Source organism: Heterocephalus glaber, unplaced genomic scaffold (assembly GCF_053883595.1).
Source record: "Heterocephalus glaber isolate CG9 unplaced genomic scaffold, H.glaber_assembly_v1.0 deba00001460, whole genome shotgun sequence".
NCBI lineage: Eukaryota > Metazoa > Chordata > Mammalia > Rodentia > Bathyergidae > Heterocephalus > Heterocephalus glaber.
The window spans coordinates 4,717,228-4,744,619 of NW_028258307.1; the positions used below are offsets into that span (position 1 = coordinate 4,717,228).

The 27,392-nt window shown below is 45.3% G+C and overlaps 1 protein-coding gene across 2 annotated transcripts; it reads right to left on the reverse strand.

Moving 5' to 3' along the window:
- Nucleotides 1-430: 430 nt before the first annotated feature.
- Bnip3l (BCL2 interacting protein 3 like) lies at nt 431-26,226 on the reverse strand. 2 transcript variants are annotated; one of them, XM_004848370.4, is made up of 6 exons: nt 26,013-26,226; nt 18,036-18,219; nt 12,500-12,572; nt 5,554-5,657; nt 5,319-5,468; nt 431-3,096 (listed from the first exon to the last, which is right to left on the reverse strand). In XM_004848370.4, exons 1-6 carry the CDS (start codon nt 26,110-26,112, stop codon nt 3,048-3,050), a joined length of 660 nt encoding a protein of 219 aa, XP_004848427.1. In that variant the 5' UTR covers nt 26,113-26,226; the 3' UTR covers nt 431-3,047. The 2 variants fall into 2 exon arrangements, with proteins under 2 accessions (XP_004848427.1, XP_087072912.1); XM_087216786.1 differs by lacking the exon at nt 26,013-26,226 and adding an exon at nt 19,067-19,190.
- Nucleotides 26,227-27,392: the final 1,166 nt, after the last annotated feature.

Below are 27,392 nucleotides of genomic sequence, written 5' to 3' on the forward strand. Positions count from 1 at the left end.
AACAGTCACGATGCTGCATTAGGGGAAGGGAATGGTGACCCAAACATCCGCCCGTGCTCAGGGCAGGCTCTCATTTTCAAGGCCCATTAGTTGAATCCAAGGATGTGGCACCTGAGGACATGGTGGGCTGATTGTATTGTGTTTTCCTGGTGCTGGGGAGCAATCCAGGGTCACAGGCACAGTCTGGACCACTGGGCTACTCCCTCCAGGCATACTGCTCACTCCTCCTCTGCACTGCTCAACACCTGCTCACCTCTCAGTCCTGTGCTCCTCTGTGGGTGATGCCCTGACTACAGGAGCTCAGCGCCTTGCACACAGCTGTTACGCTGCATGGTGATGGCGCTCGGGTCTGGCTTGGGGACTCCAGGCCAGAAAAGGCCGGCACCCTCCCAAAGGCCCTGCAACACACACGACAATGAAAACCCACAGAGAAAGTTTTGTGAGAGCTTTAATGGCACAAAATGTTTATAGCTACAAGTTATACATGTATTGTAAACTGTATATGATACAAAATGCTAACTACATAGATGAAGAATGCATAATCACTTTGGCTCAGTTAATTCCAATAATTTCAACAACTGGTTCATTTCGAAATTCACCTCGCTGGCTGAGTCTTCAATCTTCCTTTCAAAGTAAATGTTTGTGTTCCATAAGGTGACATGCTGCAGTTGTCACCTGCAAGGCGGTGCGCTTTTGCTCTTGGTTTTACACATCAATATCTTAAGCCAGTTTTCATCAAACAAAAGCAAAAAGAAGCCTGCCTTTTCAGCCCCAAACTGTAAACAGGTGTAAAGCTTTTTAAACATTAATCTCAGAATTTCAACTGTTCATTGCTAATTGCCTTTTCAATCAATCTGTTTCATTCAACAAAAATCTGGGTAGAGAATAAACATCTGGTCCACATGTCGGGGTATTAATAAACACCGCATGAGCTCACCTTACAATAAGTTCTACTGTGATGATGTATTCATTTTTAGTTAATATTCTATAATTTTACAGATACTTAAAAAATAGGGCAAAAATAAATGTTTTCAGTGTTGGTAAAAATCATAAATATACCCAGAGTTCAATGGCACTACTGATAAAATTGCTACTGAATTTAGAAAGAGTGCAATGTACTGCCTATAAAAAGCAGCTCTTATTTAAAGTATAATTTTACTCTTCTCTCCCAGAATACCAATTGTAATACAAATTGAACATTATAGTATTTCAGCACAGCTATTTGGTTCTTAGCTTTACCAGCCTTCCCAATTTTATCCAGACTTTACAAGAAGACAGTGGGTTTACTTTCTTTCCAAAGAAATTCCAATGTGAACACTTGAAATAAACAGAAGGCAATTCAAGTGTCACTAGGTTTAAGAGTAAGACAGAAACAAGGTACAATAAGATATCCAAAATTATTTAGATCTCAAACTCTAGAAAGAAAAATGAAAATCATTTAGAAAACTGTTTTGGATAATATCATCATTCTTAAAGACAGCCAGCTATATTCTTGAAAAAAGGTAGAAATGAATATTTGTTTAATCTGTGTTATTTTCCACTGTACCCCAGCAGTTTTACAAACCTTAATGTGAGAGAAGAGTTAGCTTTTGCAAACTGGCAAACCCGGTTGTTACAATAGTGTTTTGTTCAAGTTCACCTGATACATTTCATAGATTGCTAGCTTTAAGATTAACAATGGTTCTCTAAATATTCAATAGCAAGGTCTATATCATAAATGGTAATTATTTATATATAAAACATATAGTAGTATCTTTCAGAGTCATGCTGAATGTTCTGAAATCCAATGAAACCTACTCAGATAATCCGTAATCCTGATCCTTTCTAACAATTTGGTCCTAAAGCTTCACATTTTAGAAACAAACAAAAGTCTGTCACTGAAGGAATCTGCTGAGTGTTCTGAACATCAGGAGGGGACATAACTGAGGAGACGGCTACAGGAGAAACCCCAGCCAGGGCCTGCACGTCAGAGGGCCACTTCGGGAAGGCTGCACAGAGAGCCCCACGAGCAGGGCTGCAAGGACACAGCGGCATCTTTCCAGAGCTCTGTCACCTGTCCCACCACCCAGGGGCATTTTCAAAGTTGCACAAGTGCTTGGAGTAACTCTGAAGCAGTTTTCTTCAGAGTTTAAAGGCTTCAGAGTATAAGTGAAGCTTCCTAAAACAAGAAGCCTGGATTAACACCACAAATTGGACTCGTTCTGAAGTCTCTTCTTATAGGAAAAAAAGGGAGGAAATTTAAAAAAATGGAGAGTTATGAAAAATTCACATGCAGCTAACACATGGAAATACCACACACACAAAAAAATCTGAAAAGCAATTTCATATGTGTCTAGGCCTGAGACGTTCCTTATCAGAAATAAAGATTCTATACCATAGAAAAGACAGCAATACAACATACTAGTATTAAAATCTGCTGATGTAGTTTAGTTCCTGTTCTATTTTCTACCTACTGTTTATACAGCCTGCCTCCTACAAATTAAAAGGCGCTATTAGGAGGCTTAGAAAAAAAGTGGCTCCAAAGCTGGTTTAAAATAACTTTTTATTGCCCAGGATATTTTTTGTCTTTTGCTTTTGTTTTTATGTTCTTTTTAGTAACTATAAATTCAAGCTCAGAGCAGCCTGTCTTTGTGTTGGAAAAGAGAACTTATGCTAACCTGCTCTTGTTCTGAGACAGGAGATGCACTGCTGGAGTCAAATTCCTACGTGGACAACACAGCTGCTGCTCACGGTGCTACGGGAGGTGATAGCCTTGCTGACAAAACTAATCTGCTGGTGGCGCTTGAGGAAAAGAAGCCCTTGCAAATTTCTAAACAACAGGAAACTGTCAGGAAACTTCTAAAGTGTCTTACAGGCCAGAAAGGGAAAGAGGTTAGTAAAATGCCTCAACAGAGTTTGAATAAAATACTGATTTGAGAGTTACTGGAACTGGAGATGTAAAAATAGGGTGGCAGGTTGGGTCATGCTTACAATGGTCTCAAGTTCAGATAAACTACGTGACAATACACCACTTCGCAGGCCAGGTGTGCTCCAGCAGCTTCCCTTCCTCAGTAGGTGCTGGCAGAAGGTGTGCTCAGTCGCTTTCCAATGTAGATGCTGAAAGGAAGCAGAGGGCATCACAGATCAGCTCTTTCACACCAGCGCATCCCCAGGCGGGTCCTTACCGAAAAGTCCCCGTGAAAAGTCCTAGAGGTCTGTGGGCAGCTTCCAGCGCCCTGAAATGGTCACTCACTTTATTTACCAGGTCTGGATGTCTGGGGACTAAACTCAGGGCTTCACACACGCTAGGCAAAAAGTGCTCTACCACGGAGCCTCATCCCTAGCCTCCTGCTATAAAGAACTGGTCCCCAGCCCGGCCACACTGGTGTTACGTGACTGTCTGCTAACTAAGCCTGCACTGGACAGCGCGAGGGGCAGTGATGCGATGAAACCAGCCAGAGAGAGAGAACAGACCCCTCTCGGAGCAGAGGGCCCCTCCTCGAGACGATGCTTTTTTGGTGGTAAAGAAGTTCACTGTTCTTTCAGACACTGAAAGAGTCAGTCATAGGCCAGACTGCTTAGGTGCTCAGTATAGGCAAAAATAAGAAACAAAAATCAAACCCTAGAAAGCCCCCAGTGCTTTTCAGACAGCAGTGACTAGTACCTCTTAAGGGTTAGGGGCCTGCCATGACTTCCCATGCCAGCCAAGGGCTTGAGCGTCCACAATGCAAGTGAAGGGAAGCTGAGGAAGGTCAGTAACTAGCTCCACACCTGCTGCAATAAAGCAACCAACTTTTTAAACTCTACATTCATCCACAGCAAGTTACACTTAAGACAAAAACAAAGCAAAGTGAAACAAACACTAGTGTGACGATTCATGAAAGCGTGAGCTACTGCAAGGTGCAAAACTCAATCTTGGAGGGCAAATGCGCTACTGAGAGCCAGGAGTGTGTGAACGCCCAGTCCCGACTCACAATATCCACTCCCGGCCTCCCTGCACCACCTCTCCCACCTGCCCACTGTGTCTGACAAAAGCAGAGCAGCACCAAGAGACAGCGGGGTGAAAAGTCCCACACAGGGGCCAGGTTCATGACTGGGACTCCCTCCACTCACAGAGAGGGTCAGGGATGGGCTCGCTTCCGTGTGCCACGCAGAAAACGGCCACTCAATGCTCACAGAGGAACATGACCGGTACGTCTTGAAGAAAAGTAACAGCTACTCTTTACTTCTAAAATCTTTCACTTGTTCCTCCCTCAGTAATTCAAATCAAGAAAAAAAAACAAGAAATTTAAGATGAGCCTGAAAAATTAACAAATTATAGGGAAATATCAGGCTGATTTTAAAATAAACAAAAACTTATAAAGTTAAAAGAAAAAAATCATTTCACATTAACCCCCCAAAGTTTACATGCTAAATTTTTGTAACTTACTCAAGATTAGCTAACTTTTATACAACAAAACTAAAAAAAGAAAAATTTGTTCCTGAGGGCTGGTTCTTACCCAAGTTGGTCAATAAAGGCTCAGGCTCCTCTACACAGCCTTCAAAGTCTCTCCTGCACACAGGCAGACCTCAGGGTCCTTAGAGAGACACTGGCCCAGGACTTCTCAATGAACCCCACACAGGAAAAGATGTTGTAATGTTCCTTCCAGAACCCTTTAAGGGTTAAATCTGCATCTGAGATCATCTGGAAGCACAAGTAGCTCGCATTTGGGTTGTAACTCAAAACTCTGGACAGAAGTTAAAACTAAAATTCCAGTCGTAACAAAGTTGTTTGTCTGTACGTCAGGCTGGTCATAACCTGAGGGTCCACTGAGGGTAAATCATTGAAGACCCACTTAAAAATCATCACTCAGTGTTCGATCCCTGGTACCAAAAAAAAAATCATCACTCAGGAGATTAGTAAGAATAGCTTAGTCTCAAATAAGAAAAAATTCTACTATCATTAAAACTAGCCAGCCATGGTGGTACATGTTTGTAACCACAGCCCTCTGGGAGGCTAAGGCAGGAGGATTGTCAGTTCCAGCCCGGCCTGGCCAACTTAACAAATTACCAAGACCTTGTCTCAAAATATAAAAAGAAAATTTACAAAAAGGTTGGACATGTGGCTCAGTGCAGAGGCCCTGGGTTCATTCCCCAGTACAGGAAAAAAAAGTCTATTATTAAGCCTGCTTATTGGTAGACCAACTGTGTACCAGACTTAATTAGCCTTAAGTTCACCTTTCCACACAAAACATTAAAAGCAAAGCAATGCAAACTACCTTCACACGCACTTCTTACATCCGAAAATAAACACAACAATGAAGTGAGCGGAAAACGCCTCGGAGTTTAACAGTACTCACCCTAGCCCCAGAGCCAAAACGTGAGAGAGGAAGAGTGATGGGATGAACACCTTCAGGAACTCTGCGGAGAAAATGCCTCCTTTCTTCATGGCCCCGCTTTTCCTCATGCTCAGGGACACAGAGCGCTTCGGGTGTCTGAAGTGGAACTCCCTGCGGGAGGGAGAAGTTCAGAGTCCTTGGAAACACACTGGCGGAGGAGGCCAGTGGGGGCCCAGGGGACACAGGAAGCACTTACTTGGGTGGAATGTTTTCAGGTCTGCTGGACCAGTCCGATACCCAGTCTGCACTTTTCTTCAAAGCTTCTACTTCCTTCTCTCCTTCTACAGCTTCTTCTTCTGACTGTAAAGCACAATTCAAACTTCAAGGGGGAGGAAAAAAAGGAAGACCGATTCCTTCTACTACATAGACATATGTGAATAGAAAACAAACTCCAGTAATTTTTATGTAAGAAACGGGCCATTTTTTGAAAAGGGCTGACAAGATAGTCTAACAGTACTGAGCACTGTATCTTGAAAAGAAAAGTAAGCTGGGCGGCTGTCACCTAACCACAGACCATGAGGGGGAAGTCGCTCTGGGATCTCATGATAAGGGGAAACATCCTGGTAACTGCTGAATCCAGGTAATGCTTATGTGGAGGTCCAGTGTGTTCTCTCATCTTTGCATGCATTTAATGTTTCATAACTAAGAAAAACTAAAGGGAAATATACCAAAAAGGAATAAATAACAAAACTAAATTGGTGAGAAATAAAAGTAAGTAGGAGATGCGATAAGGAAATAAGTAATAGTATTACTGGGCACTAAAGAGACAAGCATTATTCTGAGCACTTCACAAACATTAACTTTTATTCTGCATCAACCCTATAAAAACTGGAACTGCTAAAATTCCATTGAACAGTTAAGGAAACTGAGACAAAGCCTAAGATACTATAACTAGTGAGTAGCCGGGCCAATGTTCCAATCCAGACAAACTGTCTCTAATGCCCCCACTTAGGCACTGAGTTTTACCCTCTGGAAAGAAATGTTGTAGGTGAATCATTATCTAAACATTTCCCAAGGTTTTAAAAGTATGTTAGGCAAAAGTTTTTTGAAGTAACTTTTCAGGATTTAACATTTTATTACTGACCAGAGCACAAACATTGGCAAATTTTTAGGCCAAAAATTAGGCCGAGAATAATTAAAATTTCTTTACTAGAACCCAGAGGAATGAGACATTCCTAAAACTGATGGTATTCTTTCATGCCACCCCAAACATGCAATCTGAAGGAATGTGATGCTGACCCACAGCAGGATGCCAAGCTGAGAGATGCTCCCATCTGGTCCTGAGCAGGGCCCACCCTGGTCCAAGCGCGCATTCTCCAGGGCAGGCAGGTCAGAGCACAGAGCCTCACACTCGCGGGATGCAGTGACAGAGCTGCAGTGACAGGACACCTGCGACAGGCTCTCCACACCACGCCCTCCACCACCAAAAGCAGAGTAAAGCCTTCGATGTCTGCCCTGCTCAGCACTGTGCTCATCTCATTGTGCTGAACTTGGCAAACCCCACTGGGCGACACAATGCAGCATTGAGGACCCAGGTTTTCCCACTGGCCATGGAGATTACTCAGAATCCTGAGTCCGCTTTGGAGCCCCAGTGAATCCTCCTAAATCAACAGGTCACATTCACACAGGCAGTCTGCGAGCACGGTGCCCGCCCGCTTACAGCTCCTCCTCCACCTCCCGTGTCTCCTGAGGGCGCAGACTTAGGCATCCATTCTCAGACAAGTTAGTATTTCACACTTCCCACCATGATGCACCATTTAGTAAGATTTTGTGCTCTCAATTTTTTAAAAAGGTGGGACAATTTTCTCTCAAGTGAGGTTATCTTGTGATTAGTATTTAAACAAAACACAACGCCAGCTAAGTCTCTGAACCTATGCTGATGTTAAAGTACCGGTGTCGTGCTCCCTTTCTTCACCACAGCTCCCTTTCCTTTTGGTAATCTTAAATTTGCTACTTGCAGGCTTTCAATCACCTTCCAGTTATAATTTAATCACACGAGATTTGTGCTCTGAACTGAACAGTAACCTTCCCTCACCCAGTCCAGCCTGCGTGGGACCTGCATCTCCTAACTCCCGGATGGCCCCCTGGCCACGCCTGGCTCTCTCAGGGCTCTAAGCCAACACTGACCTGAGCACAGGGACCCGGGTCAGGTAAGCCACAGTCTTACAGGACAGGGAAAGGAGGCTACGTCCAGCCTGGATCAGCTTCCACCAACACCCAACACCAGGACGAGGCCGGTGCAGAATCACAATGCAGCCACATCTTAGGACGCTGCATCTGTTTCCTATTAGGAATGGAGACTCCGCTTCCCTCACACTGCAGGAGTCCTCGTGGTCCCCACTCTAATCCAGGAGTCCCTATACCGTGAGGCCCGGACCTCTGCCAGCTCATATGTGTGCACCTGAGTTCTGTCTGCAATCCCACCCGGCAGCTTACTTCAGGAGGGGGATCGGGGCTGAGGGCTTTCAGCCTGGCTCTAACATTTCCCTGCTCTACCATCCAGGGAACTAAATTAGGACAAAGCCTGATTTTTCCCATTTGTCCATGGGGACGATATCACCTCTTTCACTGGATGAAAACATGCAGGTGAGAAGCATTTTTAAAAATAAATTTAACACTTTGCACCTATCTGGCTAAATGCCTGTCCTTGTTCCCGCTAGAAAAATCTTGAAATTGTCCTCTGGTCTTCACAGACCCATATGAAAATGTCTCAGGGCCGGGGATTTAACTCAGTGGTTCCGCCAACTGACTCGCAAGCAAGGGCAAGGTCCTGAGTTTGATCACCGGTAACAAAAAAAAAAATTCTCATAAGAAAAGCAGTGTCAGTCCTTTGTTAACTGCTTTTTCTCTTCCTTAACCCTGAATTTTTTTTCTCATTTTCATGAAAAAATTAATTTTCCCAAATCCCCAATTTTTTTTTTTTCAAGGAGGAAAGGTTTATTTAGCGCACAGTTTGTAGAGACGTTTCAGTCCATAATCGGCTGGCTTCAAGGCAGAGCGGCTTTGCAGAGGAGAACAGTTCATGGTGCCCCCAAGGTAGCAAAAGCAACAAGGGCCCTTAACAGTGTCTTTGTGCACTTCTTCTCCTATCCATACTACTTAGGGTGGGGAGTATTCACACCTTTAATCCCTTGAGCACAGCACTGCACCATGAATCAATTCCAGCATCACACACACTAGAAAAAAGCCACCTCCATAAAGCCCCACTCATGACTTCATGAGGCGTTGGGGAGACTTCTAAACATAAGCCATAATATTTCATCCCTGGCCCAGCAAGACTCGTGCATTTTCCCTTAAGCATTTAGTTCATCTCCAAGAGTTGCCAACGCCCTAAGAGTTTCAGCATTGCTGAAAAGTCCAAGTCCAAATTCTCTCTGAGATTTAAGACAGATTCTTAGCTGCAAGCCCTTGTACAAATGAAGAGAAAGTTGCAAACGCTTCCAACATTCAACGGCACAAGACAGACATTTCCATTCCAAAAGTTCTAAGCAGCGGGATACAAAGGAATGGGACAAAAGCAAATCCAAAATGCAGCAGGGCAAATATTAAATCTCACAGATCCACTACCAGCATTCCTGGCAATCTGTGGCACACTGTGAACTTGGGGCTCCACCCCTATGGGACTTCCGGTGAGTGTAGCTCCCGTGGCTTCTCTTTTTGGCTGGCTGTGCTCCCTCCTTGCAGTTTTCCTCAGGCAATCCACATTCCTGGCTTCTCCATACTTCTAGGGTCTCCACTGCACCTTCAGCTTCACTCCCCGCCCTCTCGGGGGCACTGCCTGCCTCCCAGGCCTCCTGAGATCTGGGTGGGAGCCTCCTGACCCCACAACTCTTGCACTCTGCATGCGCCTAAAACCAGCACCACACGGATGATGCCGAGGTTTGCTGCCAGCTGGAGCAGCAGCCAGGCTTCCTTCTCTTTTGGCTATAGGGGTCGAGTGCCTGCATTGCTGAGCACTGAGCCCAATCCCGAGGAACAAAACTCTAGGCCACCACCATTTTGGAACATGGTGTTCTGGGGCTCTGGTCTCAAACTAAAGTTTTTTACTTGCAATTTTGAGGTTACAAAGTGTGGAGTCCTGCTGCTTCTTGAGATGCCCTCTGGCCATCTTTTCTATTTTCTTATTCCTTCTCAGCAGTCAAGATCTCCTCCGCTTTATCTCTGCAGTCCCCAGATTCACTAGAGCTTCCTTTCTGGTCAAACTCAAAACATTTTAAATCATTCTGATGAGCTCTTTGCTCTTGATTCTCAACATAGATCTGGCAAAAAGGCCCCAACAGTAGCCATGCGACTGCCTCAACATTCAACTGCCTTGAAATTTCTTCTGTCAGCTTAATCTCAGTTTCAGGCAGTCTCTGGACACAAGCAGAATCCAGACAAACTTTCTGTCAAGGTATAACACATACTGTCTGGAGTCCAACAGCCAATGCAGCCCTTCTTCCCAGGAGAAACCTCACCAGTCTGGACTTCACCCATGGGATTTCTATCAGCCTTCTGGTCTTCTGAGCTCTGACCAAAATGTCCCATCAAGTACAGCCTAAGGTATTCCAGCCCTTTTTCGGGCAGCACCTCTGAACCTTCCCAAACTCTTCCCACAAGCCAGTCCTGAAGGCTCATGAACCACATGGTCAAGTATAGTTACAGAAATGACTCTGCTCCTCTGGTGCCAAATTCTGTGTTAGTTACTTTTCTTGTTGCTGAGACAAAATACCTGAAACTCAAAGTTAAAGAACGAAAGCTCAAGGTTTGTGGAGGTTTCAGTCCATAATCAGCTGGCTCCAACGTAGGGGGCTTGGCAGAGGGGCACTGCAGAGGAGAATAGTTCATGGTGCCCACATGGTAGCAAAAGCATCAAAGGTCCAAATTTTTAAATTATTTCTTCAGTTTAAAAAAAGTATAAAAGGTATTTTGACTAAATTTACAAATAAAACTTGTTTATCCAAAAAAAAAAAAAAGTATAAAAGGCTTTTTGAAAGTTTAGATAAGAAATACTATTGTTATCTTCCTTGCTTTAATTCCTACTTGACAGAGAGGTTTCTTAAAGGAGCCAGGCTGCTCTCACCAACACTGGCCTGTGTCTGAACCGACGGGTGCGGGTCCATGGCTCATCCTCTGCTTGGCAACAGCGATTTCCTTCAAGTCCTTGTTTCTGAATAGGGAACATACTGGTAATCCTACCACAATCTGACAAAAATGCTAAAAATCTTATACTTTTCTCCGGAATTTCACTAATTCCAGGAATCTGGAATTCTAGAGTAGAGCACTCAGTCTAGAATCCATGAGAAGCGCTCTGATGGTGAAGGCTGTTCATACACCTCCACTGTACCAGCCACGGTGTACAGAGGGAGGTGTGGTCACCTGGTTTACGAAAACAGACTGCTGCAGGGGTTTCAGAGGCACTACTCAATGTGACCTGCTGGTAGGACCCAGGACTACAATATTTTCCACATATTTGACTTCGGAACTTTCTCATGGAGCTTTTCACTGAGAGCACATTCCTCAGGCACATTTTGGAAAACGTTAATGCAGACTTCAACCTGTCTGTATGCAAGCTAATACAGACTGAAGACATCTTTCAGGAAAGACTACAGCTAAGAATATTCTCTCTTGGATGCTTGGTACATTTTTGTCATGAAGAGTTTACATACTTTTATTTAGCTTACTGCTCATGACCAAACTGACAAACATCAGCCACTGATTCAACAATTCCAGCCAGACTGTCTTCCCACATGAGAGCCTTGCCATTACAAGCATCCCTACAAGATAAAATAAGCTAGTGTTCGATGTACAGATGTTTGGCTTTCAGAGAAGAGTAAAAACTGAGCCACAGTCCAAAGTACTGAGAAACTGTGCTGCATTCCAAAAGAGAATACTGGAAAAATGTTTCTAGGGCAAAGGAACCCAGGACTGTGGACCAAGAGAACACCGCAAAACAAGTTTTTTTTTCTTTCTTCATATATATATATGGAGTCCACCAAAACGGGTATACACACTTCAGCAGTTCACCATAAATGTCTGGAAGCTCATGGCCACCACTCTGAGCACCTCTTGCAATTACAGAGACCAAAGGTAACTTGTATTATCTCAAGATGTCTCAATAAATTCAACATTAAAGTAGTTACACCACCTCTTCTTTTCTGACATATACACCTTTTTGGCAGACGGTTCCTATATACATTCTGCTTGGCTGGCTGGCTGGCTGGAGACAAGACCTGTGAGGTAATGACTGGCCTTGACCTCCTTGCCTCAGCCTCCCAAGCACTAGGATTGCAGCTGTGCACCTTGATGCCCTGCTCAGCAAGTTTTCTGGTCAACTTATGTAAACATTCATGCAATATTTTTAAGCCCCTCAGCCCAGGAGAGAAAGGCAATGGTTCTTGCCCTCGAGAACTCATTCTGCAATACACGTGCAGGGTCTGACACATCAGCAGCTAAGGGCTGGCCAAGCACACCCTGAATCATTAGCAACAACCCTATACAAACCCACCTTTAAGTTTTGTAAAGCAAACCTTTGTAAGATTTCAAAATCGCACCCACCTACACTCCTGACAATGTCAACTCCTACTGACCTACATTTATCTTCTTTAGCTAATTCAAGGAATTCAGCTGAGTTAGATGAATTTTTATCTCTAGCTTTTTAAGTCATTGCTTTGATTTCAGATACAGTCAAGGTTTTCATACCTGGTCCCAACCTAACCTACATACTAGGATGACACATTATCAACAAGAACATTCCAACTCTTTGAGAGAAAAATGGCCCAAATCCACAGTTGTAAAGAAGCACAACTAGGGCTGGGGATTTAGCTCAGTGGTTTCGCCGCCTGCTGCGCAAGTGCAAGGACCCGAGTTCGATCCCCGGTACCAAAAAAAAAAAAAAAAAAAGCAGCACAAGAACTATATTGGCCTAAACAAATCCAACAATCAGAAATTAACCAACTTGAGTTTCAAATTACACTGCTTTAGCTACAGCTCACTGCAAACGCCAAATGACAGACATCACCAGAGATTGAACAAGTGCAGTCAGACTTCCCACAGGAGCCTTGCCCTGAAACAGATTAAGTCTTCTTTCGTAACAGATTCCTGACAACCACATGAGCAGAGGACCTGCCCCTAGCCCCTGCTTCCATGCAGCAGATACTCACCTGGGAGCTGTGGTCCCTGCTGGTGTGCATCTCCACGTCGAACATGATCTGCCCGTCTTCTTGTGGCGAAGGGCTAGGAGACAAAGAACACTTTCTGTCAAATAAAGTAGCCTGTGCAGGAAATTAGAAAATTAAGCTATAGAATGATAGCTTTGAAAAAGCAGTAAATTCAAAAAATAGATCATGTAAGCAAATTTTAGGTGACAGTAAGTGGCCAAATGAAATGGAGCACTCTTACAAAATGTTCTAGACTTTGTCAGTGCTGAATTCCTTTACAACAGTACAACTGCTAAGAAAAGATCATCTAAAGACACAGGGCTCACATTTTTTTGTTTTACTCTTTTCCAATAGAGGCAACAAAACCGTGGAGATGTTTTTCCTCAACATTCTTTCATCATTAAACCACTCACCTCCAGCAATTCTCCAAGTGTGAAGAGCATTTCTCAAGGACTAGTTCAGTGTCTACAAGGTTCAAATTGCTTTCATAATGCTAACAGGATTTATTTCCCTTCTCAGCCATTCTCCCATGAGTGTATAGTGGAATGTTCCAAAGGCTAGATGATGTATGGTATTACAACAAACTGAACATAAAAGTGGATGAGAACTCAGCTATTTTCTATTAAGCTATTAACTCTCCACTAAACAGAGTTGCAAAAATGAAAGCTACTGCCGTTATTTCTTCCAAATTCTTTTTTTTTTTTGGTTATGACAAATAGTTATTTTTCATTAAAAGAGTACTTACATTGTAATGAGCTTATTATTTTTGTTTTTGGTACCAGGGATCGAACTCAGAACCTTGTGCCTGCATGGCAGGCGCTGGAACCACTGAGCTAAATCCTCGGCCCTGAGCTTACTATTTTTGAATGAATAAATACTCCAGATTTTTTTGTGTGTGGTACTGGGGAATGAACCCAGGGCCTCACATCTGCTAGACAAACACTTTGGCACTGGGCTGTGTCCGAGCCCTTTTTGAGATAAAGTCTTGCTGAGTGGGGCTCAGACTGGCCTCAAACTTTATGATCCTGCTATGTCAGCCTTCTGAGTAGCTGCGATCACAGCCACCAGGCCAGATTTAAGTTTTGTTTTTGTTTCCTGTGGGGGAGGGTGATGCTGGGGACTGATCCAGGCCCTCAGGCACACCCTGTCTCAGAGCTACAACCCCAAGCCCAGTTTAATCTTAATATAGCAAACATCCAACACCACCATAAAACCTCTCTGAAGTACCTCATATTTAGATTGTAATAGAGAATGGAGACTCAAAACTTAGAGAACCATTATTCTATTTATCTCATAAATATATGCCCTGAGATATTTCAGAGTGAGTTAAATGAAGCTGTATCTGAGTATAAAACCACTGTGATAGTACAAAACATATTCCCAGATTTACAAAAATTCAGATAGGATCGGGGACGCTGCTCAGTGGTGCAGTGCTTGCCTAGCGGGCCTGAGCCCACAAGTTCAATTGCTGGTAGCCCTGAAAATTCAGATAAACTCCCAAACTATATTTGGTAAGATAAACTAATCTAACGTGCTGAGCTCTTTTCTTCGTTTATCAGTCATTCCTTGTGTAAACAGCAAATCAATGGATGTTTCACTACACATATGGTGTCCTTTTCTGTAGCTAAAATAAAGCTGAAAAATACACGGAGCTCATCCTGCTCAGAGGAATGGACACTAAGGACATTACCAAGAGCATACAGCACATGAATATACTGAGATTTGGTGAGACGGACTCAAAAACAAAGAGCACCAGAAATTAATCACTGAGGCGGCCTGGGAGACTGGTAACTGGGACCAGGAAAAGGGAAAAGATGGTGTAATATCTAACACATCACATGTGTTTAGAAAAATTTTCTCTTGAACTAGAAACTTCAGGCTACAGCACAGGAAACCAGAACTAAAGAGGAGATTAGGGCATGGCAGAGGCTGTCAATCAGGGGACACTGGCCCCCAGGACACATGCGCAGTCGGCTCCTGACTGTGGGGTCTGACTTGGAGAGAAGATAAAGACGACGGCATCCAGGACCTCAGGACCTCAGGACCCTGCTGCGCTCTTGCCAGCCTGGCCTGGTGCAGGACACACCTTCATTTCCATTCTTTTCGAGCTTCACTGCTTCTTCACTTCTCTTCCTTTAAGTAAATGTTACGTCTTCAAGTTTATCAACTGTGATTGTTAACTGTGTGGAATCGAGTAGGAAACACCCAACTGAACTGGAACAGCATAGTTCTGGGTGTGGCTGAAGGGATCTGCTGAAGACAGAAGACCCACTTGTGGCGTGAGTGACACCACCCAACCGCCCCGCTGCCTGAGTGGAGCAAGAGGGAAAGAAGGATGGCTCGGCTCGCTTCTGTTTCTGGGGAGGAGCCCCTCCTCACCTTCACCTTGGACAGCATCTCCTGCCTTCCAGCGCAGGCCCTTCGGCCTCCTGTATGGACTCACACAGGACACTACAGAGGGCTCCCGGCCTTCGGGTCTCCAGCGCACACACAGCCCTTCTGCACTTCACTCTGCAAGGCGCCATCATCAGCCCACCTTGTCCGTTCCTACATATTTGTATGTCTTCCATGAAATCTGTTTCTGTAGCGAGCACTGATGCAGCCAGTGAGGTGATACATCAACGGTCCCAGACAATTCTTTGGACGGGACAGCGAGCACCTAGAACCGCTGGACACGCCCTGGTCTGGCACCAGAATGAGGCACTTTCCAACCCCAGTTTCCTGTCTCTGTGCTTGTTCGTGTGCAGCTGGCCTTAACGTAGGGCTGCCTCGCACTGCTGTGCCCAGGTCAGGGTCCGCAGAGCACCACCCTCCCCCACACATCCCGCCCACTGTTCTGACCCTGCTCACTCTTCCCGATGACCCACAAAGTGACAGGGCTTCCACCCTGGCCCCTCCTGCGTAAGCTGGGCACCTGGAAACATTCCCATGTCTCTGCTCTGCCCTGACAGCCCAAGAAGCTTTAGGGATGGCCCGGGCCCTTCTTAGGGCTTCTTTTGGTAGTACTGAGGACTGAGCCCCAAACTCCTCCCCCTTTTTTGAGAGAGGACTTGAACTTGCAACCCTCCTGCCTCTGCGTCCTAGGGCACTGGGATTACAGGCGTGCACAACCACACTTGGCTTGCACCTTGCTATTTTTTTTTTTCTGGTACCAGGAGATCGAACTCAGTACCTCGTATTTGCCAGGCAGGCGCTGGCACCACTGAGCTACATTCCTGGCCCACCTTGCTATTTTTAATAAAAGCTCCCTACAGGGGCTGGGGATGTAGCTCAGTGGTTCCGCTGCCTGCCCTGAAAGCACAAGGACCGGAGTTCCATCCCCGGTACTGGAAGAAAAAAAAACAAAAATCCTCCCTGCATTAATTTAATGGGCAATCTTTATAATTACGTGGAACACAAAGCAAAACATATAGGAGTCATTTTCTAACAACCACTGCAGTGACAAAAATAAATCTATGAAATAATTTTTAAATTGAAAATATCCAACCACCCTAAAACTCTTGCACCTATAAGAAACACTGTAACAGCTTCATATGTAGCAGAGTATGTCCACTCAAATGACATGAATGTTCAGGACATCTCTAAACCATAAAGTACGTAACTCAGAAACCCCAGGAGAGCGTTACTGAGTGGAGTTCCAGGCCTCCTCTGGAAGTAGGCGAGCTAAGGAATAAGAAAGTGTTCGAAAGCATGAGCCATGGCTCTTTCCACAAATTCAGAAACCTAGAGGGAGACAGCACCCTAGGAAGGCAGATTCGTACTCCATCACATGTGTAGGAGCGGCTGCAAAGGACACCAGAGGACCACACGGTGAGCAGGTGCCACCTTCTCTTCGTCACAAGAACCACAGGCTCACGGATGTACACTTGAGTGTCTGCAACCGAAAACTTAAGAAATCCTTCATCAAGTTCCATAACCTAAATCTTCACTTGGAAGGCAGGCTAATGCTGCCACTACTGGAAGCAACGGCAAGCTCACCATCTGCTTGGTTCTGCTTACATCAAGGGCCACCCCCAGGCTCTAAGCACAGGGCCAGCTTAGAGATGACGCAGGGACAGCAGGGGTGTGGGTGTGTCACATGGCCCACAAACCAGTCCCCTGGCTGCCTTCCTCCTAGTTTCAGCGGCCCACAAGGCAAGAGAAGGTCCAGGATGACGTGGCCCCTCCCCCTCCCTTCACTTTCTCTGGTAAGGACTATATATACTATAGGCACCATTTTTACGAACTATAAAAATATTAAGCAGTACCCATAATTCTGTACTCTGCACATAGTTACTGTTTCTATTTTTTTAACTGTTCCCTTACTCTTCCTTCCCTTGAGTGTATGCATGCTTAATATCAGTTACCAGAACCAACCTGAAGATCATAATGCAACAGCATGCCAGTCACTGCACTAAAATTGTTTCCCCCAGTGCTGTAGGTTGACCCAGGGGTGCTCTACCACTGAGCTACATCCCTAGCTCTTTATTTTTATTTTGAGACAGAGTCTTTCCAAGTTGCCCAGGCTGGCCTCAAATTTGCAATCCTCCCATTTCAACCTCCCAAGTAGCTGGAATTGTAGCTCTGCACTACCACACCCAACCGCACTAAGAATTTTTAAGTGTCATTCAATACCTAGTCTCTCTGGAAAACAAGAAAAGGTTAGACTGGAAAATAATTTAATGAACTGCTTCTTTCATTCTACAGATACATGTCTCCGATTTCTTACTCTGTCACATAAGCAAATCTTAGTAGAATTACTTTCTTTTAGTCAAAAAAAAAAAATTCCCCGGGGAGTCAGGCATGGTGGTGCACATGTGTAATACCAGCGCTCTGGGAGGCTGAAGCAAGAGGGTCACAGGTTTAAGCCCAGCCTAGGCAACTCAGCAACCTAGTGAGACACTACCTCAAAATAAAAAAAAAGGTTGGAGATGTAGCTCAGTGCAAAGTGCAAAGGCCTTGTATTTAATCCACAGCATTTGAGAAAAAACAAAACAAAACAACTTCTTCTAAGGAAAGGCAATGGCCTTCAAAATGAATTATCTTTACAGACTTGCACTGTGCCAGTACAGCATGTGAATCAGCTCTCGGCTCCAGGAGCTCAACACCGCCTGCCTGCTGCTCATAGCTGCACACCGTGATGGGTGGGAGGCGGTGGAAAGCTGACCCTTGCCTCTGGAAGCCTCGCCGCCTACACGGGACACAGATGTCCGAAGAGGAAACTGCAATTCAGGCACAGCTGACCCGGGAGATAGGGTCAGTGACACAGGAAAACAGGGAAAGACAAATTCTACACATGTACATTTATACCACTGACTTTTAAACTGATAAAACACCTAAAATAATACGATCTGAGTGAGGAAAATGACTTCATCTGAGGAAAAACAGTGGGTACTTAAATGCCTGTCAATTAGCTGCCTGATCTGAATACACGAGTTGCAATCAATCAGGAGGTGTATTCTGCTACATGAAGATTCTGGCAGAGCAGCATTTTCTCCTGTGGATTAGCCCCGGAGCCCACATGTCCCCTGGATCACGCCAAACCCCGGGTCTCACTCACCTGTCACAGTGAGAACTGCCTCTGGGACTGCTCTGTCCCGACTCGTGCTGCGCGTCCAGAAGGATCTTCTCCATGTCTCCGTTGTGGATGGAGGACGAGGAGGGGACGTGCTCCAGGCCCCCATTCTTCCCGTTGGCATTATCATTGCCATTGCTGCTGTTCATGGGAAGCTCCACCCAGGAACCTGTTGGGCGGGTCAGATAAATTAACCAGAGCAGGACTGAAATCTGTCATGTGTACACAGATGTCAGTATGGGGAACTCAGATAAGTGCTCTGACTCGCCTGGAAGCTGGAGCAAGTGTGCTACGGGAAATAAACAAGGAGCAGTATTCGGAGTCCTGAGGCAGCTCACGCAATCAACCAATCTAGAAGCTGGAATCTAAAACTTTTTAGAAAGTGTCTTTAAGTCAATTTTCTCTCTGCTTAATGATCAGTTTATATATAATCAATGGTTTACTAAAAACTGAGGCTGCTGCTGCCTGCCTCACAAACCCAAAGACCCAAGTTTGATCCCTGGTACCAAAAAAACAACAAAAAAACCTGAGGCTGCTTTCATAAAAGGAACTTTATACTTTATTACTAGACAGGCTACTTGCCTTTAATATTTTAGATTTACACACACTTAATGCACAGTCAATAGTCTACCTCAGCCACGTAGCTGTATCTGCTCCGCAAATTAAACGAACATGACTTAGAAACACCACAAAGTTCATCTAAACACATTAACAAGTAAGTGTATCCCAAAGGTTATCCCAGAGGACACCTAAATACAACCATAACATTTCAATTTCTGGGGCTGGGGATTTAGCTCAGGGGCACAGCACCTGCCTCACAAATGCAAGGTCCCCAGTTCAACCCCCAGTAGCAATGCACAAACCCAGAGCATAATAAAGTTAATGCAACTGGCTCTTCACAAAGTCAGGTGACAATGCTAAAAATTCTGGAGGAAAGGGTTTAGCGCTGCTCCACATCTTGTTTTATTCCTTCCCTTTGCACCTCACTCTTCCTCCTTTTCACTCACTGAACATACCTTTGTGAACTTGTTTCTTCTCCTTCCTTGCCTATGAGGTCCCACTTCCTTGGGTTTGTATCAAGCCCTGTTGGTTGGGAGGGAGAAGCCGCTACACATGGGCCACAGAAGGCAGCTTTTGGGGCCAACACTCAAAAGGGGTGGGGATGCAGGGAAAGGGGGTGGGCACAGGCAGTGCGCACAAATCTTGACAATTCTTACCGGCTCAAAGGGTTTGCTGAAGGATGCTGGAGCTTGAAGGTTTTTTTTGTTTGTTTGTTTTTGGTACTGGGGATCAAACTCGGGTCCTTGTGCTTGCGCAGCAGGCGGCAATGGAGCTTGAATTTTATTAAGAGCTGGTAACAGTAGCTACTAAGCCAACTCCACAACAAAGAGATGTAATTATACTTTTTTTTCATAATTTCCTTGTTTACAATAAATTTGGTTTGAGAAAATGTACCCAGGCAGCTTGGTCGGACCATTTCTCTACACTCGGAGCTTGAGAGCCAGCTGGACTGAGGGGTTCCCACAGTCGGTCAGAATTGCCATCAAAACCGGCTCAGCCCTGAAAACACACCTTCCTGGGCGAGGGCTGCACAAAACTGAGAAGCTCCAAGCACAACTGGCTGGACTCCCACCCCGTGGCTTCCCCTCCGTCGTTGTGACCTGTGCCTCCGTTTCATGCTGGCTTGCTTCCCAGGGCAGCCTGGAGGACCAGCCAGTCACAGCAGTGCCTGGCAGGCGGGAGGCGCTCACTGACACACTGCCTGGGAGAGGCCACCCAAGTGCGTTCTCAGAACCAGGCTTGCTGATACCTCAATCCTGTCCTCTCCAACAAGGGCAGCCCCAGGGGCTGTCCTGTTCCACCGTCACCAGCAGCTCCTCAGGCCAGTGCTGCCAGACAATGCAGGTGTGGGGCAGCTGCACCACCTCATTGTCACCCACTGGTCAAGGACACAGAGGAGAGAAAACGCACAAACAACAAATAGAACCAGCAAAACAAATGCAATACAAATGCAAATTTGCTAAGAAATACAACCGGCAAAGCCAGGACAGAGCTAACATTCAAGACACTTTAAATACTTGGAGGGCTCTGGACTGTGTAAGAACTATGCCAAAAGCATCCTTAAATTCACAGCTCTGCAAAATATCTGAATGGAGGGGAGTATTATATAGTAAATTTTCTTTTTCTACTCCCACTGCTTCCAGGATTTTCAAACTTCTTTTGAAACCAATGGGACCACTTCTTGTACAGAACCTCGTGAGTAAAATAACTCCCAAGGCTGCCCTGGTACAGCAGAACGAAGACCCGAGGGTCCCAGGTGGGCCTGTGGAAGCCAGTCTTCCCTAAAATATAACGTGCACCTGAAGTGTCTGATCAGAGGGAAAGAGTCGCTAATAATGCCAGCTGGTCTGGTCTTTGCTTTTCTGAAGGACTTCTAAACCAGTAGATACGGTAAATTCTATTTTCTGCATTAAAAACACACAAGCAAAGTGGTGTGCAGGTCTGTAACCCTAGAACTCTGGGAGGCTAAGGTAGGAAGATCCTAAGTTTAAGCCCAGCTTGGGCAACCTGGTAACTTACTGAAACTCAGACTCAGAAAAAAAAATGAAGAAAAACGTTAAGAGCTCAGGATGTAGCTCAGTCTGAAGGCCATGGGGTTCAATCTTAGTGCAGCAAAACAAAACATAAAACAAACAAGCAATTTTTTTTTTTTTTTTTGGATACTGGGGATCGAACTCAGGACCTTGCACTTGCCAGGCAGGCTTGGTGCCACTGAACTGCATGCCTGGCCCCCCAAAAAGCAATTATTAACCTAACATTTGTTTTAGGAATTTGAGAAGACATGCCTAGAAAGGCTGGATAAGAATGACCCTCAGGGCCCCAGCGCCTTGAAGCAAGGAGACAGCCTTTCTACCTGAGGCAGACCTCTCCTGTTGCCAGATGAGGCCTCGCCTAGTTGCTCAGGCTGACCCTGAACTCCTGATCTTCTGCTTCAGCCTCCCCGGGGCTGGGATTACAAGTCTCTGCCACCGCACCTGGCTTGGCAGACCATTTTTATCTGGCAAATATTGGCAAGTCATTACCTCTATTACGTACAGTTGTTACACTCTGCACTAGTTCACCTCTTTGTCTCAGTTTCCTCAGCTGTGAAGCAAGGATAAGAGCTCTATCTGCCTCACAGAGTCGTTAGAAAGATAAAGTGAGTAAATACAGAAAAGTAAGAAAGATCCCCAGGACATGCTAACAATGTGTTAGCTACTACGGTAACTACATTTTATATATTTAAAAAATCATTTCTGGTTGTAAAAATGTGTTCTGTGAAAACATAAACATCAATACATAAAGTTAAAAATTAATAGTTCCTCTCTCACTAACTTCCCATCCTTACTCCCAAAGGAAATCACTTTAAAATGGTTCCACATAGAGACTTCGGCAATTTTTTCAAACACAGTTGTTGAAATATTTTTTTTGCTTTTGTTTTTTATAAACAAATGGAATTGTACTGCAGATGTTTCGGTAAGTAGTGTTTTCACCTAAAATTCAGAGACGTGGGTATTTATTCTTCTAAGCAACTGAGCTGTTCTCCTCACACCTTATCCATTATTCAATGGCAACAGTTTGCCAGGGCTTCAAGGAACATCCTGGGTTGGGCTGGGGATTTAGCTCAGTGGTGCCGCTGCCTGCCTCGAAAGCACAAAGTCCCGAGTTCAATCCCCGGTACAAAAAAAAAAAAAAAAAAAAAAAAAGAACATCCTGTAGGATAACTCAGCAATATGTATCAGGAGCCTTAAAAATGTAATTTCCTTTAACTCGGTGATTTTCTTCCAGAAGCATCATCGAGGGAGATACGAACCCCACAGAGTGTTATGTACACGACCCTAAGAGTCTACACATCAGCCTTGTCTTGAGTAACACACATCTGTCTTTCTCAACAGATGAACCACACACACCTCTTCCCCATCACCTAATTTGCTCGGGACTGACGGCCTAGGGACTTCGAGTTCTAGCTCTACCAATCCTCACAAAGCCCCCTTTTCACCTGGAAGAAAACAAGGCAAGATATGAGGACTGTGCTGCCCAAGCAAGACAAGCAGAAAACAAGCTCCCAGTGAACTCTCTTCCTAATAAGCCTTAAAACAAGAGCTGGAAACTTTGTCATTTTAAAAGACGGTTTACAAGCTAAGCTGGAAGCTGCTCCTTTATGCCACCGGGTACACATACACAGTGACATACTTTCTAGTCTTGAGTCCTTGAGAATGGCTAAGAGGAACTGGTCCAACAGTTACAATCATGTCATACTTGTATCCTGCAGATGCCACAGTTTTATAATCACCAGTTTATCTTGGGGTACTGGGGAGAGAGCCCCCCCCCCCAGCGTTTCAAGGCTCTGTGTGTAACTGGTACCTCACCGAGGAGGCACAGTTCACTGTTGTTTACTTTCTTTCCTCATAGTCTCTTGTCTGCTTGTTTCAGGGACCTGATGCTGGAATCCAGACCAGACCTACACCAGTCACGGGCGGACTTCTAACTGGATGTTGACTTTTCTAGGCCAAGTGGGTGCTTACAACTGGTGACTTGTTTATTCAAAACACTATTACAAGGCAGTGGCATTTCATGTGTCTACCGCAAGAGCCCTTCTGCCACAATGGGGAAGCAAGAACATTGTGGGTGAAGAGCTTTAAAAAGGAAAGAGAAGCCTGTACTTCCCACATCAAGCACCCTGATCTTCTTATATGACCCACTAAAATCACAAGACATAAATGTGTTATCCAAATACTAAGAAACTTGATAGTTTTCAAGAATAAAACTGGAGGGCCAGTGATTTAGCTCAGTGGTTTCCATGCTGCGCAAGCGCAAGGACCTGAGTTCGATCCCTGGTACCAAAAAAAAAAAAAAAAGGTAAAACTGGAGCCAGATGTGGTGGTGCATACCTGTAATCCCAGCACTCGGGAGGCTGAGGCAAAAATAAATAAACAAAACTGGAAACATCCTTTTAACTTTGGAAAATGAATGTCTGCCCTGCCTGCTAATTTGTAATGAAAGTAAATACTGCCCTTAGAGTGGGAAACTAAAAAGATATCAGAGAAAGTCTTCACACTTCAAATATTTTAATAATTTATTATTAAGAATTGGGGGCCAGGGCGGGGATTTAGCTCAGTGGTTTCACCGCCTGCTGTGCAAGCGCAAGGACCCGAGTTCGATCCCCGGTACCAAAAGAATCGGGGGCCAGGCATGGTGGCCCATGCCTGTAATTCTAGCTCTTGGGAAGCTGAGGCAGGATAGCCATGAGTTCAAGGTCAGCCTGGGCTACATGGTGAATTCAGGGCCAGCCTGAACTACACAGCAAGACCCTGGCTAAAAAAAAAAAAAAATCAAGATTCTGCTTTGACTCCTAAATTAGAGATAAAATCCTAAACCAGGGCTAGTGTACATGAATTCATCTCCTATTTCCAGTTGTGCAATGTTACCCAACAGTCTCTGGACTTATCAGCAATTCAGATGGTATTAGATCCCTGAGTTAAGTTTTCTGCCCAGTGCCTAAGTCATTTGAAAGAGTCAAGGCTCTCTTGTTCAGTCCACTGCCGTATAATGAGCTAAAAAGCAAATAAAGTAGAGGCAAGACAAGTAATTAAGTACGGCATTATCTAAGAGCTTTTCAGTCATTTAAATAAAATACTTTCTATAGAGCAGATTTCCAAAAGCAGCATCTGGTATCACGTGCAGGCTGCATGTTCTTCCACTTCCGTAAGAGCTAATAAGAACGTGGCAGAAAATGACTGGCCGAAGACATCAAACACTTCACAGTTCTGTCAGATACAAGATAAACAATCACAAGCTGGGTGTGGTGGCGCATTCTTCTCAGCCCAAGGGTCTGAGAAGCTGAGACAGGAGAATCCTATGTTTGAGCCAAGCCTGGGCAACTTACTAAGTGAGACCTGATCTCAAAATAACAAGGGGGTGGGGATGTAGTTCAGTGCAAAGGCCCCTGGTTCAATCCCCAGAAAGATTTATCAAAAGATAAACAATTACATATAGTTTAATCTTTATTTGTTGTTGGTGAAGGGTCACAGAAAAATATAAATCCCTTTTCAGTATATACACATACTGACTACGTACCTGACAAGGAAGAAAACACTAAGCACAACTAAGAAACAGAGTATTAGATAGGCTGGGCCCTTCTCCACAGTGAATAACATACTGAAAGATGATACACACACATAATCAGGCCCATTAAAAAGGATCCTGGGGGCTGGGGATTTAGCTCAGTGGTTCCGGCGCCTGCCTCGCAAGCGCAAGGTCCCAAGTTCGATCCCCGGTACCAAAAAAAAAAAAAAAATAAGTAAAAAGGATCCTGGAAAGAACCCCAGACTGGCTGAAAAGTGGGAACAGGGCTCTGGGTCCCAGTCAGCTACGACTTGCCCAAGACCCCTGACTCTATACCTACTTCTTTACCGAGGTACACCACGGTCTCTAAGGTCTCTTCTCATCGTGTAATCCACGTTTTCTTTTTCTTTTTTTTGGTACCAGGGATTGAACTTGGGACCTTGCGCTTGCGAGGCAGGCAAAGGCACCACTGAGCTAAATCCCCCGAAATCCATGTTTTCAAGAAGAGTATGGTAAAAATAAAATTTTTAAAACAGGTAATTTATTATTCCGTTTTAATATGATACAAAAGACACATCCATCTGCGTTTCTGTGGGAAATAGTATAAAAATCCTACACTCTGAAACACAAGACTCTTAAAGGTTTAAAAAAAAAGGTCAATATTTAAGAGTAGTCCATCAAAAGATGGAGCAGCGACAATAAACAACGGAAACAGGTAAAAATGTCCAAGTCCTAACCCCACCCTGGGAAGAAAGGAACTCTTCTCTAAAATGCTGAGGCCGGTGCTGGAAGTAACCTCCTCTTACGAAAGAAACTGCAAGATCTTTCAGCATCCTGATCCTTTTTAAACAATTTCATCTGGCCATATGGTGACTGCCCCCACTCACTCTTTCATAAGAGATGAATTAAAGAAAGGTTAGGCAAGAACCTTTCCAATAAGACCAGGCGCTCACGACAACCAGGAGTCTTAGGACAAGCTGTAAGAGCACCAGGTTATGCAAAGCAATCGCTGCTGGTTGTCACTCCATACTGCTCAGGAACTTTCAAAGGCCAGGGTGGTATGTTTTTAATTGTTTAGGAAAATTCACTGCCCAGACTCCGTGATGGGTGCCACGCTGGGTGGTGCATGCAGCTGTTCTTAAACAGGTTTACTGGGCACGCGATCCCATCGTTTTAAAAAAGGGAAATTATTTCAAGAACTTGGGGATATTCAAGAAAAAAAAAATTTACTTAAAAAGGGGAGAAGCCTTTTCACCTTCACTCGCGACTCAAGTAAGCACTGAGTTGCCAAATGGATTTTCCTGACCAGCATGGGGCAACAAAGGAACGTAACTAGAAGGCTGGGGCCCGATCCCCGGCAGGGACCCTCATCTCCGGGTGGGTCGGGCGGGTCTCCCACACCTGCTCGGCCGCACGTCCCGCGCCCGCGCCCCGCCCGCAGCGCGTCCATCCCCCGGCCTCCCAGCCGCACGTCCCCGGCCCGGCCCACGTCCCCGCACGGCCCGCTCCGCCCACCCCCACCGTCCCCGTCCCCGTCCCCGTCCCCGTCCCCGCACGGCCCGCCCCCCGAAGCTGAGGCCAAGGGGCCACGGCGGGCTGCCCCACAGCCCCTCTCCGCCGCCCCTGCCCGGCCTCGACGGAGGTGCCAGCGGCTGCACCCAAGACCCCCAGAGGTGGCGCAGACGCGCCGAGAGGAAGACCCGAGCGCCTCTTCCTGACTGGAGACGGGCGCCGTCAATCACGCAGACATCCTCGGCCTGGACCAATGGGCCGCCGTCTCCTCCCGCCCCCCGCGAGGCCGCCGGAGCAGCTCCTCCTCCCCCATTCCTCCACCGAGCCCGTCGGCCCAGCACTCACTGTTGAGCCCGGCTGGCGGCGGCAAAGGCTGTTCCCCTTCCTCGCAGTTGTTGTTGTTGTTATGCAGGGGAGGCGGCGGCTCGACTAAATGAGACGACATGGTCGGGCGGCTGGGAGAGCTTCGGCCGCAGCAGGACCGTCTCCGGTTCTCGGGCAGCAACACAACAAGCCGAGTCCCCCGCCCCCTTTTCTGCGCTTGCGCAGTCCCTCCCCTGCCGTGACGTCAGGACCCGCCCAGCCACGTGATGACAACACAACAAGCGGCGGGGCGGGGCGTTCCGATGCCCACCCCGGACGTGCGGGCGCGGGAGTCACGCTGATTCTCGCGCCAGGAATGAATTGTTGCGTGTAATTGGGACTGACCGGATGCAATGAGTTACGCGAGGGCCAGGGATAGAGGATCGGAGGAGGTGTGTCATGAGGAAATGCAAAGCGCCCAAATCTCCTTCCACACCTACGGGATCCAAACTGTCTTATTCAGTCCCTGCGCCTTTATTTTTTAAATATCCGTAGAGATTCACTTCTGTATCAGGCATCGTGGCGAAACTTCAAGGAAGCCAAAAAAACAAACAAAACCCAGGGTTTTCCCTCCTTATATTAAAGCTGGGGAAACAACGCAAGCAGGAAACAATCTAAGGTGGCCCAAACCTTTTTACAGTTTCGGGATTTAAAAATTTTCAATTCAAATACAACACACACTATTGTTGTAAAAGAAAAAACAAGAGAAATCAAGAAAACATAAGAAAATCACTCAAGACCCATCACCTCCCTATCTCTGGGACGTGACCTGGAAAGCCAGATGTCTTGACTTGGGTGACTCAAAACTGCAGTACTTTTTGTCCCTGAACACTCCTGCATCATACTTCCATGTTATTTTGATCTATGTGTGGCCTATGCTTCAGCCTATTGTCTTGTAACTTTATTTTGTTCTATAGAAGTTTAAACGTTTCATTAAATCTGTCATTTTAGATAACTAATCTATTTTTTCTAATTCTCTTATAGGCTTAATTTTACATTTAGACCCCTAATTTATCTGAAATTTATTTTTCATATGTTGTAAATTATTTAACTTCAATTCTTCCCAGTTTTGAAGCCCCTTGACCCAACAATTTATTTCGACTGATTTGAAATGACCTTTATGATACTCTAAATGCTCACAAAAATGTTGTCTACTTCATGGCTATCTATACAGTGTGATAAAAATATCTGTGTTTACATTTTTAAAATGTAAAAAGTAAAAGGGCCGGGGATTTGGCTCAGTGGCACCGTGCCTGCCTAGCAAGAGCTAGTCCTGAGTTCAATTCCTAGAACCGGGGGGGGGGGGGGGGGGGGGAATTATCACAGTAAAAGACACATTACCATCGATCACCCTCGCTTAGA